Source organism: Zootoca vivipara, chromosome 15 (assembly GCF_963506605.1).
Source record: "Zootoca vivipara chromosome 15, rZooViv1.1, whole genome shotgun sequence".
In the NCBI taxonomy this organism is placed as follows: Eukaryota; Metazoa; Chordata; class Lepidosauria; order Squamata; family Lacertidae; genus Zootoca; species Zootoca vivipara.
This window is the reverse complement of record NC_083290.1, coordinates 8,297,860-8,311,760: the sequence shown is the minus strand read 5'-3', so window position 1 is coordinate 8,311,760 and position 13,901 is coordinate 8,297,860. Positions and strand designations below refer to the sequence as shown.

General features: G+C 46.5%; 1 protein-coding gene across 3 annotated transcripts in view; it reads left to right on the top strand.

Moving 5' to 3' along the window:
- NF1 (neurofibromin 1) overlaps window positions 1-12,534 on the top strand; it is a 175,617-nt gene extending 163,083 nt beyond the window's left edge. For all 3 annotated transcript variants that reach the window (XM_035139245.2, XM_035139246.2, XM_035139244.2), the window contains one exon: window positions 7,847-12,534. In XM_035139245.2, coding sequence (XP_034995136.1) covers window positions 7,847-7,989 — 143 coding nt within the window. In that variant the 3' untranslated portion in view covers window positions 7,990-12,534. The remainder of the gene's footprint in view (window positions 1-7,846) is intronic.
- Window positions 12,535-13,901: the final 1,367 nt, after the last annotated feature.

The following is a 13,901-nucleotide window of genomic DNA, read 5'->3' as shown; positions in this document are numbered from 1 at the left end:
GTGCTAATTAAGGCTTCCCATCCATGAATGCTTTTTCAGCTGTGTTCCTGACCTGTAGGGCAGCCACCCTCCAGTTCTGATTTTGCCCAGCAGGTTGTGGCATTGGCTGTATCTGTGCTGCACATATAAAGCAGTCTCCTACCACTTTAAACAGTCATGGATTTCCCCCAAAGCACCCTGGGAACTGTAGTTTGTTAAGGGTGCTGAGAGTTGTGAGGAAAACCCTGTTTCCTCACATAGCTACAATTTCCAGTGTTCCCTAGGAAGAGAGAAAGATTGTTAAATGACTGAGAATTGCAGCTCTACTGTCAGGGGTGGTGAGAGACTTAGTTCAACAATGTATTTCAAATGTTTTTTTTTAAAAAAAACCCTTTGTTTTTGGGGGTGTTTTTCCTCTCCTTGTTTGCCACCCTGGGCTCTTTTGGGAGGAAGGGTGGGCTAAAACAAACATATAAATAAATTTATTTGATGGTGAAATAAAAACTTACGCAATGAATTATTTTAAAAGATATTTAAGGATGGAGTGAAAATCAATTCATTAATTAATCTGGAGAGATGCAGTTTCCCTTCCCTGTCCATAATCACTGTCCTGTAAATGTTTTCTCTCTGTCTTCCAATCATGAATGTTGATCGCTCATCTTTTCTCTTTCATTCTGTGTCTGTGAAGCTTCTCTGCCTTGCTCTAAATCTGCAGTTTTCATGCAACTTCCTCATCCAGGTACTCTCTCTAATTTTCATTCTACTTGCACGAGCTACTGCTTTGATCTGTGCCAGAGCTGGGGCTCATGACAGGAAGAGGAGTGTTGTTTAGTGCTTCTGCTGCTGGGCATTTTGGGAGGCTGGGTGTTCCAGGGCACAGAGCAGTGAATTTGGACCTATGTTGAAACCCTGCATCAACCCTAGGATTCTTGGCTGGGTTGGAAAATGGAAATATTAATAATCTCACGACACACTTTGCATACTAATGGTGCTGTGGACGACAGTTATGTGCCCAACCACAGTTTGAAAGGGCATAAGAAAAGGGCCTTGCTGGATCCAGTACCTTTTCCCCTGTATTGGCACAGCAAACCCATTGGGAGGGTATGAAGAAGAAAAAGCCTCTCCCATTATTTATTGCCCCCCCCCCCATGTTCTATTTACCTGCCAAATATAATAATAGCCAGTGATAAACCTCCGCAAATTTGACTTCTCCCTTTTTATGTCTGCCAGCCACCATTGCCACATTTTGTAACTTTGCTCTCAAAGAATTGTCCTTTTAGCAACCAAATAGGTAGAGCTGTCAGGTGAGAATCTCCTCTGCAATGGCCCCAGCCATATATAAAAGTACTTAGAGTTTCCCCTTTAGTCCAAACCCATTAAGTATTCCTCACACGTTTAATCTACGAAGCTGCATTTTACTGACAGTGTTACTGAGAGACGCAATTTGTTTCTTTCAAAAGTGGCAAGATAGCTTTCTAAAAAAACACACCACACACACCAAAGTCGACAATAAAACGTGAAGCGGCACTCCTAGTGGTTATATATCTCAGCACATCTGTCTCTCATGCTTCTCTGCCTGGAAGAAGGAACACTGAAGAGTAATAGGAAACTAGTTCCTTTTGACACTCCCCCTTGGGTAGGTGTTTTCACACCGTGTGGTTTTTCTGTGTTGCTGAGAAACAGAAAAATCAAACAACCCACAGAAACTGTGAACTTAACAAAATCAAGTCTAATTAGACATGTCTGCTGTTGTATACTTTGAAGTCTAAATTGGTTGTACATGTATCACACGGCACATTTTTGTCATGAATGAGTTACAAGGTCAGTTTAGGGCAGGCATCCCCAAACTTCAGCCTTCCAGATGTTTTGGACTACAATTCCCATCATCCCTGACCACTAGTCCTGTTAACTAGGGACCCCTAGTTCCCTCCTCCCCTCCCCATTCCAGACTGCCTCTGAACATGGGAGTTGCCAGTAGTAATGGTAAATGATACCCTTTGGCGAGTCTGATCATCTCCCACAAATCCTTCTCCTTTCAAAAGCCATCCAAGCCAGCGGCTTTTCTTCACATCTTTGGATAGCGAGTTGAATGACACACCATGTGAAGTCGCACGTTCTTCTGCCTGTCCCACATCTACCGCCAATCAAATTGCACATTTGTTTCTTTGAAACTTTTTTAAAAATTAAAAAAAAATCAAACCCTTCAGCTGAAAAAACCTGCCAGAATGACTTGCACAGGCTTAGTAGCAAACAAGACAATCCCTGCCTGCAGGCTTAGTCTGAGAGACATGGCACACAAGAAAGAAGGAAAAAAGGATGGGTTGGGAAGAGCAGTAGGAGCAGCAAACAGGCACCAGTTCCACTTTTCCCACTCTGTGCATAAGTTTTCTACATGGTTGCCAGGCCCCTTCCCTTTAGTTGTGTGCCCCCACCCCTTCTATATTAAGGATCCCTCAGGGCTCCAGCCTTTCCCTAAAGGGAAGGTGATCCAGTCACTTGATCTCAGTTTCTCTTCATCTTCTTCCTCCTGGATTCCTGCCCCTCTCCCTGTGATATTTCTATTGCCCTTTTGAATTGTGCCTGTTTTTCTGCCATCCCACTTCTTCATTCATAATTCTGTTTGTGTGTTTGTTTTTAAACCGCTCAAATAATGGGTTTGGAATAAAAGATGCAAACTCAGCAACTTGTTGGCACAGTAAGCACATCTGCCTGGTTGTCAGCATTGTGCATAATTCTGTTAACACAAAACACAGCTTTCCTAGGTGGAGAAGATGAATTCTTCCTTGATACAAGGGAAAGTTGGGTGCCAAGCAGTCACATTTTGCCTAATGTGGCTAACCCGCATTTAGTTGGCACGAGTCTCAGGAAGGCATTGCACATGGGAGCCACACAGATCTTTTTATCCCATGGCTCCCTCGGGGTGCCTTCAGAAACATTCCTTTTTCATTTGACCTGAGTCTCGACTGCATGTAGTGGCATGTCCAGAATTTATGAATAACAAATCCATGCTGCCGGTTTGTGGTGTTTTTCTGGTCTGGTGCTGAAGCTGGGTGTCGGGGTGGGAGGCAAAGCGGGTCAGGAGTAACTTGATGGGCAAAGGGTGGGAGCAGAGTGAGCCTTTTTAAGCCTCCGCAACCCGCCCACCTCTCCCAGGCTCCACCCCCTTGTGAATCACTTTAGATTCTTAAAGGGCCAACCCCCTGGCCTGCAGACCAACTCTCTCCCTCTGTTCCACAGCCTCCCCCCTGGTGTGCTCCTTGTGCCACTTGGCCAGCGAGATGCTGTGGGAGGCATTAGGTTCCTCAGGAGAAGTAAAGGACCTGACTCTAGCCGTACCAGTCCTCAGGGTATGGGAGCTTCTTCCGGCAGCTCCTGCCTGAGAATCTTAGGCTCAGGGGGGAGTCTCCCCATCTTTAGCAGCAGTCTCCAGCTCCTTAGGTGTAGACTTTGCAGCCTCTGACTGATTCTTGCCTGCTGCTGGACTTAGGTGGGCGGGGAGGGTGTACACCTGTAGATGTTGCTACCGGTGGGGACTACAACATTGCAGGGCCGTCTCAGCTCCCTGTAGGACTTTTGTAACTGCTTATAAAAATGTGTGAACCCCATCCCTGCTCCGGGTGTTACTGTCTGCTGTGTGCCCCTACTTTACCGACCGACCATGCTTCTGCCTTGTTCAATTTTCTGTTCTGCCTCATGCAAGTGTCCGTACCTCCTTGCCTCTCAGTGTGAGAAGGGTTTTGAGAATGTTTGGGATAACTTTCAGTCTAGGGTGGCAAGCAGAAAGTGGGGCATGCCTCGTTTATTTGGGGGGAGGAGTTGGGGGTTCCCTATGTCAGTGTTTCTCAACCAGTGTGCCTCCAGATGTTTTGGGACTACAACTCCCATCATTCCTGACCACTGGTCTTGCTAGCTAGGGATGATGGGAGTTGTAGTCCCAAAACATCTGGAGGCACACTGGTTGAGAAACACTGCCCTATGTAAAATCCATGAGCTCCGACACCACACACACACACACACACACACACGATATTAGTCAAACCATGCCCCCACCTTCCAACAACCATTGTTAAGAGAACCTTCACAAGAGGGAAAAGGTTGGGCCCCTTCTGACTCCTACTAATTCAAACCCAAAGGAAAAGGCTTTGTGCTCCTCAACTGTGCAAATGGCATCAACCTTTTGGCAGCAGATTTCCAAGATTTGCCAACCATTCTGAACCTATTGACCCACTTGCAATTCTGAGAGTGCCATGGCCCCTGGCCTGTCTGGCTGCTCCCCCCCCCCGGTATCATTCATGAACACACAGGCACCTGACAGACAAACAGAGAAAAGGACACGCACAGAGAGACACCCCAAAACATTGTTTTTCCAAGGAGTCTGGGTGAAGGTTGGCTCAAGTAGAAATAAAAGAGATCCTCTTGAATTTGCATGAATTTACCCTGTGGCTCCATGTAATTGAATTATAAAGCATACAGTAGCAGACCGAAGAGCAAAAACCACAGATCTAGTGCTTGCCAGTAGCGCAGGAGCATTAATCTAAAGCAAAGATGCTCAGAGACCTCTGTGATTTTTTTGCAGGATGGTGACAAAAACACCCGCAAATCACAAACCACATCTATGAACTCAGGTGATCTATAAGGATCAGTGCCTCAGATCCAGCCTTTTGTGGCATAGCGTTGCTGGATCTGTGATCTTTATGCCTCAGTCAATGGAGATAGATGTGTTCTGTGATTTGATGGTGGTTGTAAGCAAAACGTGCCATTTCAGGAGGATGCTTCATGAGCATTTGCATGTGTGCACATATTCCCTCTGACTCCTGTGGCACCCCACTTTCTCCATGCTGGCCAATCCATTTCCCTTACAGATCATTCTCCTTTCGAGCTCTGGCTCGAATAGCACATCAAGCTGGAAGAGGACATGGGAGGGAATCTCTTCCTCTTTTGCCTTGATAATTCCCCCCCCTCCAAGTGTCAACCTGAGCCTTGAAAAATGAATAGAACTGAAAAAGTGGGAAAGTGTAGCACTTTCAACTTTCACCTTGAGCTCCAGGTACTTTTTTTGCCAGGGTGGGGTGGAGGTAACTACTCCAACTACCTCATGATGAAGGAAGCAGTGAGCGAAATGGACCGAGAGGGTTTGCAGGTGCCAGAAGCAGCCCTCCAGGGTGGCATCATGCCAAGCAGACAACCCCATGCCAAGCAGACAGACAACCCCAGAGCACCACGACGCTGAGCTGGAGAAAGCTTCAGCCTAAGGAAGCCACATGGACCCATTCTTGCCCCAACACATATACACACTTTATGTGCAGCTCTTTGAACAGGCTCCAAAGTGACTGGAGGCAACGCTGTGTGACTGGGAACTTGTTCTCATACCCAAATAATGGCAGTGAGAAGTGGACTGGGGGAAAATAGTTAGCAGAACATGTGAAGGCTCTGTGGAAAGAAGTGCCTGCAAGCCAGTCTTGTTGTTTTCCTGTCCTGAGAAATATTCTGTTTGTGCATGAGGGAGCACCCACTGAGGCAGGAATTGGAGTGCTTTCTGCATGGTGAGTTTGAATTGAGGTGATGTCAGGCACCCGTGGCACATCCTGCCCTCCTCCCTCACTGTTTGCCAGCGGAAAATGCAGGCAGTTGCACATCCAGCAACCTTGTTGATGCCAGGGAAACTGTGTGGCCCTCCAGAATTCATTGGGTGGGCTCTCTTCAGCCTCAACTTGCATGATGAATGGTTGGGGTGATGGGAGCCAAAAGTCCATTGACATCTGATGGAACACAGTCTCCCCATCCATGCGCTCAGTGGAGGAGGATTTGCAGAGGAGAAAAAGGTGGGTGGGTGTTTTTATTCCCTTCTACACTTCCAAGATGCTGCTGTAGAGATTGGCACTAGCATGGTCAGTGCTAGTCCTCAAGATCCAGGAATTCAGAGTGGTACTCCTTCTCAAGTACCAATGGGGGGAATGGCCTACCCTGGAGGGGTGTTATGAGGCTGAAGGTATGTTCTCGAGCAGAGGCTCTAGAGAACATTTTTAGCAACAAGGCTGCAAGAATGAAGAAATCCAGTCATTTGGACTGCATGTGTCTAGCTTCATGGCCTGGCTTCCCTCCCTCCATATCCTGCCTTTGTTTTAGTGTGATCTGTTACTGGGAGGGTTCTTTGTGAGGCCTCCATAATAGATCAAGGCATAAAAATGTATACATTGCTCTGCTTCCCCTGGAAGTGCTGAACCATCTGAATGGTGGGTAGCATCCTGGCAACTGTGAAATGAACTAAGCTTAGGGAATAATAGACATTAAAGGCGGGAGCCTAAAGACCAGGCATCCCCAAACTTCAGCCCTCCAGGTATTTTGGACTACAATTCCCATCTTCCCCGACCACTGGTCCTGTTAGCTAAGGATCATGGGAGTTGTAGGCCAAAACATCTGGAGGGCCGCAGTTTGGAGATGCCTGCTAAAGACTCTCCAGTGGTTCATTTTGAGCCCTAAAATTGTACCCTTGCCCTGCTTTTTCCAAATGCAGATAGTGGTGTTCCTTGAGCAACCAGTGAATGTGATGCTCTTTGCCAAGGATGTCTGTCAGAGATGCCATTTCGAAGAATAATCTATCACAGGCATCCCCAAACTGCGGCCCTCCAGATGTTTTGGCCTAAAACTCCCATGATCCCTAGCTAGCAGGACCAGTGGTCGGGGAAGATGGGAACTGTAGTCCAAAACATCTGGAGGGCCAAAGTTTGGGGGTGCCTGATCTATCAGAACAATACAAACGGCATGAGAGTGTGGGCTAAGTCACACCCTACAAGGGGAAGTAACTTGCCCACCACGACCTCTTCCGTTACTAGCAAATCTGAATGTGTGCTTGCGGGGGCTTGCATCATTCTTGATGCAAATATGGCAAGGGTCATGTGGTTGCAAGTCTAGCTCAAACAAAAACACAATGAAAATCTGCCTTGCTTATACATGAAGGTATTTGGGTGTCGAAGCCTCTGGCCATGATTAGCTGAGAGACGGCTGATGTCACAGAGGAGACAGGCCAAGATTCTCTGGCGGAGTTGACCAGACCCTAAGCATTGCTGACCCTTAGCCCCGCTGGCTGGGAGAGATGGGAGTTGCCATCCCTCAGTATCTGGAAGGTGTCATGTTGGGGGAAGACTCTCCCAGAGCAAAGGAGAGTTATGCAGCAGGCCAAGTGGCTTTAGCAGCTGGGAGGAGGCTGGGGCAGCCGGGGAGAAAGAGAAAGGCCAAGAGCCACAGATGTGATTAGAGCATGGTCCTGCAGGTTACTTCAGGTCTTTCTAAAGAAACAGTCAGGAATGTCTTATAATCGAGGCTACCATCACAAGTGCCACTTTTGCTTTAGTGAAGTTGATTGCTCCCTAAATGGCAATGCGTTCCCCAGCAGTGGCCACCTGGGGGTCAGACGTGCATTGAAAACAACTCTTGGAACTGCCCTGGAATCCCATTAAGCCCCATCTCTGCTTCTCGCTTCACCAGCAGCTTTCCCCTTCCTTCCCCAGCGCCCATGGCATAACCTTGGCACAAAAGAGAATGCCTTCTCCTTCTCTCTCTCTCCCCCCCAACCACCCAATTTGGATGCTACTTTGATCTTAACTGCAAGCGGAGCTCCTCCTTGCATGATAATAACAGGGTGGGGAACCTGTATGGCCCTCCAGAGGTTGCTGGGCTCCCATCAGCCCGGACCACTGGCCACACTGGGAGTTGGGAGTCCCACTGAAGGGCCACGGACCCTCCCTGACCCCCGAGTTGGCCATTTCAGATGGAGTCGTCCACCGCAGCGGAAGCTTCCACGTTACCTTCCCCCCTCACGGCATTTCCCTTTTTAATTATTTTTCTTTTACTCCCACCACCACCTTAGGAATCGATAAGGAGAACGTGGAGCTCTCCCCGACCACGGCACACTCTAGCAGCGGGAGGACACGCCACGGCTCTGCCAGCCAGGTGCAGAAGCAGCGCAGCACTGGCAGCTTCAAACGCCACAGCATCAAAAAGATTGTCTGAAGCCTTCTCCTTTCCCCTTTGTTTTTCCTTCCTTCCATCCTTGGTTTTCTAACGTGGTGTGAGTACTTCCTGCCCCACCTCCACAAGTGGTCGTGCCGCACTTAATTTCTAACCCTCCTGCCCACTCGCCCCGTCAGCCGTGGTGCCAGACGATCAACCTTTGAAACATTTTGTCTGAATTTATTTTGGATTTTCATTTCGGTTTTTTGCCCCCTTTTTTAAAAAAGCAGCAGCAACAACAACAACAACAACAACAACAACCCTTCTGTTCTTTTTCTTGTTTTTTAATCTGGTAATAACTGAACTGTGATGAACAGAACCACTTTTAAGAATCTGAAGAAAGCAGGGAAATTACCGTAGGTTGTGTCGAAAGGCAGAAATCATGTCTCTCACATTTCAGGCACGTTTTTGTTACCTTATTTGGGGGGAGCTTGTTTGTTTGTTTATGGCTTGTTTTGCATCTAAAGTGGGGGGAGTGTTGATATTCAGTCTTCTTTGCACATTAGAGGTTTTGATGGCCAGTTGAACCAGTCAGTATCCTGGTTTCCATCCCGAATCCCTTTAGCTGTGGACATCCTTTTCCTGAGCTTAAATGGCCTTTGAGCACAAGTGCAGTGGAATGAGTTTAACCAAGGGGTGAGAGTTTTTGCCCCGCCAAGGTGTATCTTTATTTAATGTTCTAGGCATTTCAGAGTGCAGGGTGTCTCTCTTGATACTCCAGAAAATAGCCTCCTGGGGGCACATGAACCAGAGTGGAAGAAGCTGGGAGAGGGAGAGAGAGAGGAGGGGCACTTCTTTATTGTAGAGTTGGAAGGGACCACAAGCATCATCCATTCCAACCCCTTGCAACACAGGAATATTTTGCCCAACGTGGGGCTCGAACCCACGACCCTGAGATTAAGAGTCTTGTGCTCTACCAACTGAGCTATCCTAGCTATTTCAATGTTCCGTCCCACTACACAGCACAGCTAGGGTGAATGTCGTGATTGTGTGGGCCTTTCCCGCTCATTCACCCTCCCCAGCTGGGGTCCTGTGTGGACTTGATTCATTCCAAAGCAGCTCCTCTATGGAAGCTCCACTGCAGCCATTTGTGCTTGTATCACCTTGAGCTGTCACTCCCACAAAGATTGTTACATCCACTTCTCATGTGATAACTCTCCCCCACTTTCCTTGCAGTGGGCCCTTTGCACCACATTGACATAACTCATTGATGTTCCCAGTTAAGGAAAGGTGCAGCTAACGATTCCCAAGCTCCCTAGACTATTATTTGGCTCATACTCCTTTTGCCAAAATATCCACATTGCTCCTACTCAAAGTTTTACCTACTTTTAAAGGAGCAACTGCTGCTCTCAAACCCAGAGTGGCCCAAATATCCTTTTCTGATAGTGTAGATGTTTTGGGTTGTATCCAGCTTTAGCAGACCTAATGGGCAAGGCAAGGCTAACAGATTTTAATTCCGTTGGGTCTACTCTTGAGTTGAATGTAGTTGGATGCAAGGCATACACTCAAACTTTGCCCTGTGGGCTTGTTTTTAAAAAAGCTTTAACTGGCCAGTAATCCTTGCCAACGGAAGCATGTTTCAACCTTAGGAACCACAGATTGAAACAGCTTTCAGCCACCATGAAAAGCCTTGTCAAAATGTTATAGCGGCAATAGATGTCTCTTCTGAAGAACCTGTGTGGAATAAGGGCTAGGATCAAATCCCCACTTGTCCATGAAACTCGCTGGGTGACCCTTGACCCCCCCTCCTCCCCCTCTCATAGCCTAACCGTACTTCATAGGCAGTATTGTGCGGCTATATTAATAGGGGGGAAACATTTGTGCTGATTGGGCTGGAGAATGGATATGCCAAAGTCAGGCACTGAATGTTGTTGCCAAGTTGGGGGTTTGAATCCGGGTCTCTCTGATTCTTGTCTGACACTCAGCCACTAGACTGCTAGACCAGAGTCGCCGGCAGCAACATGGACGATGGACGTGCTGCTTTTGACTGGCTGTCCAAAAAAGCACCAATTCTCAACTTCTAAAAAAAGCATGTCAATCAGAAATGAAATGAAATGTATGTATTGCTGTCATAATCGGTTATTCAGTGGCTTAAAAGGGAATAATATACATACAATTAAAACTGCATAGTGAAATTTTAATGCTGACTTGGGGTAAATCAAATTCTGCAGCATTAGAAAGAGGGTGCAAGTGAATGGTCCATTAGCAAGCTATTAACATTCATTTAAAATGTCATGGGTTTTATGTGTATAAAACAACTGCTTTTGGTGTATTGATTCAGAGAAGAACGATTTTATTTTGTTCCACTGCTGGAACACAATCTTAAGGTGCCAACAACAGTCTGCCAAACCAAGAGAAGGTTTTTGTTTTGTTTTTTTGAGGTAGAGAAAGGAAATGTTCTTGATCATGTTGGAATTTCAGCTGAAATAGATTTGAATCAATTGGGAAGGTTTAAAGTAGGATTGAAGAAACTGTCGCAGGTTAGAATCCTTAAGGTTTCTCCCCAATTCTGTGGTCAGAGGAAAGAGTGCCTATTGTTACCAGGTCACACCTGCACTGGAAGCTTCCCTGTTCTCGTTGCAGTGTGCTGGAGTGTCAAATCATAAGTCTGGGAGAAAGATAGCACATAGTCCTGCGCTGTGCTAACATCTCTCACTGGACCTTGTGTAGACGCTGCACCCCCAAGCCAAGGTCAGGAGATGTGCAGCTTCTGGTGCCAGAGGACTGGACAAGGTGGGTGAACCCTTTGGCTTCCCAAAGGGAGCCCTGTGCAGAAGCCCCTCTAATCCTTCCCCCCTCTGACGTATTCCTTTGTCTCCATCGCATACCTTGAGGGCTCACCCGAAGCTTGAGCCAGCCGGATCTCTCATGACAGATGTGACAGAAACAGGGAGTGGCGTAGTGTAAGCTCTGATCCTCTGCCCAGAGTATCACAGCCCACCAGTCAATTCACAGTTGATGGTCAGAGTTCCAAGCACAACCACCAGGTTTCCTTATGATAACGCCCATGTTCCAGGCGTGTAGCAGCTGGGGTTTGCACAGGCAGTCACTATGAACAGCCGAGAGAACTCTTGAGGGCGGGGGGATACAGGGGAGAAGGAAGAGGAGGAGGAGGAGGAGGAGAAGAAGAAGCATTAACAGCAGTTCAGCAGGTCTTGATGTAGCCTCTAGGCTGCGGCATCAAATCATGGGTTTGGCAAAACAGGCCAGCGAACCCAAAGTGGAGTTGGCAAGGGAAGTAATTTCCTTCTATCTTTCTCTCTTCTCCCACCAGCCTGCCAAATATCAGGATCTCCAGACAATCTGACTTCTAAAATTAGGCTGTGTTATGTAAGCACTCAGTTTTAGAACTTCCTTCAGCTATATAACTTTCAAGAGGTACAAATCAAGAGAGTTGGAGTGAGGTCACTCTAGACTTCCCACCCCACCCCACCATTTTTAGGCCCAGTTTTGACACTGCTTTTTGTTGCTCCCTGGAGGAGGGAGGCTAGTGGGATATTTCCAGATGGGTGTTTGGCAGCCTTCTCATGTTCTTTGCAAAGTTAGCCTTTAAAAAGTGGCCCCGGGGGGGGGGGGAGATTGTTCAAATTCTAAAGAAACTGGTGCATTATGCACTCAAGGAATTGAACTAGAGCCCACATAGTCGGGTGCATAAAGTGTCGTCCTCACAGGACATATATTTACATTATATGTGCCAGTTGATGCATCCATTGGAGTCAGCTGTAGTCCATGAAAGCTGATGCCACATTGTGTGTTAAAAGCCTGTAAGAAGCTAGATGCACAATTCAAGGTTATTTGGATGTAGTAATCGGCATGGGCCAGTTGGGCAAAGACCACAGGGACCTAGTGCTGTACACAGTGATAGTAAGCAAATCTGTTGCGTTCTTTGGCCATCCAAACTATGCATATTTCAAAATAAATCAGACTCTGCACCCTTGAGAGAAACCACTACAGGGCAGCAGAAACTCATCTGGGCAGACTTCCTAGAATCAAAGAGATAGAAAAGCTTACTTTACAAGATGTGCTTTAGTAGAGCTGATTTCAGGACTGAGGTTTCTTAACGGGATAAGGGAGCAGCAATTCAGAGACGCTTCTTTCCGATGCAGAGTGTGGCACTGATGGCTCTGTCTCCGAACAAAACCTATTTAGTGGCTGATTTGCCCAGTGCCTTAAGTGTTTCTCTCATCCACTTGGTGAAAGATGTCCTCTCCTTAACCACTGCGGTTGATTTGCCCTTAATTGTTGCTGTCTTCACCCTTTCTTTTTCGGTTATCAGCTACACAACCCAGCGAACGATTCAGTGCTGTTGCTTTAAAAGGACACATTCTCACGGTTAGGTCCTGGGCCATCGGGGGCCATCTCATGTTCTCCAGCCCAAGGCGTTTGTGTATCTGAAAGCAGCACAATACACTTCCCTGCTCTGAAGGAGGCTGTGCATCTTGCTGAGCTGCTTGTGGGTTGGTGGCATCCATGTGCCTTTAAAACAAAGTAGATCCATGAATAAATTCTTGCGTTAGCATGTTTAGGCAATAGAGGGACCTCTGGGAGTGTTTTCCTTTGCTTCTTTTTTTTTTTAATGGAACACAGAAAAGAGGTTCTCAACCAGAGGTGTCCCAGCAGGCTTCGGCAGAGGGCTAGCAATTTGATTGTTGTGTTTAAATTTGAACCTTCTCCTAGAGGATTTCAATATCATGTTGAGAACCAAGTTACTTTGACCTGCAGCGTAGGATTGTTGCAGGCTGTGCAGCAGGGGCTATTCACCTGTGGCCCCACAGTTGTCACTGGGCTTAGCACTCCTACTGTCCCTGACCATTGGCCATCCTGGCTGGGGCTGATGGGGAAGGTAGAGTGCGGTGGCGTCTGCAGGGTCACCCTGTCCCCACTCCCACCCTAAATAAAAGGATACCAGTTTGACACTCCTCGTTTTCAAGCACGGGCTCCATGTGCACTATTAAGTACTGTAAAGTTGTTTTGCGTTGTTCTCTTTTTGTATTTTTTTAAAAATCTTTCCCCGATTTTAAAGTTTAAGCCTGATGCATTTTCCTTGCGCGTAAAGAAGAATCCCTGTTAAATCCGCCAGTCTGTTACGCTTCCATTCGCATGCACTTGTTTTCGATAACCAAGAAACATTTCAAAGTCAACGTTTCACGGGACTGAGCACTGAAGATTGTGGCTGGTGCTCTTTTCCTGATGGGTTTGTGGGGTTTTAGGGCTTCTTCTCCCCCTTCCTCCTGCTTTGTTCGTAGTTTTAATTTCCCCCACGATGTATTAAAGCACGTCTTAATGTTATGCAAGAGACTCTTATCCACAGAAGTCACATTTTTTGCATTGGCCACACACCTTTTTTTTAATGCAGTATATTCACCCTGTAAATAGTTTTGTGTAAAATTTGACAGAAAAAAGTATATTTACTACACTGTAAATACATGTGACAATATATTGTATTATTTTGCTTTTTTGTAAAGCAGTTAGTTGCTGTACATGTATAACATAATGACATTTGAATATCTTTTAGTGTTTAGTAACTGTTAACGTGCTACTTCTTTCCTCCCTGCTGTTGCGTTCTGTCATTGAAAGGAAGTGATGCTGTGTACTATAAACCTAACGCCATGTATTATAGAACTTGCTACTTCCCGTTGGGGCCTCAACCTTGAAGACTGGTTCCCTCTCCTCCTCTGTCTACAATCCTGTTAATATTTGTAAGTGCTCGTGCAAGGCGTTGGGCTTGAGCCCCACAGACTTGCACACTTATGGGTGGGTAATTGGAGGTATATATATAAATATATAAATATATATTAAAATTAAAATAAACCTGTAGAGATCATGGTTTCAAGCAATTGTTGTTTACCCCCCCACTTTCCCTCATGTATGTACTTCCCTTTTTTTGAAGTAAAAAATGTAAATTCAACCTG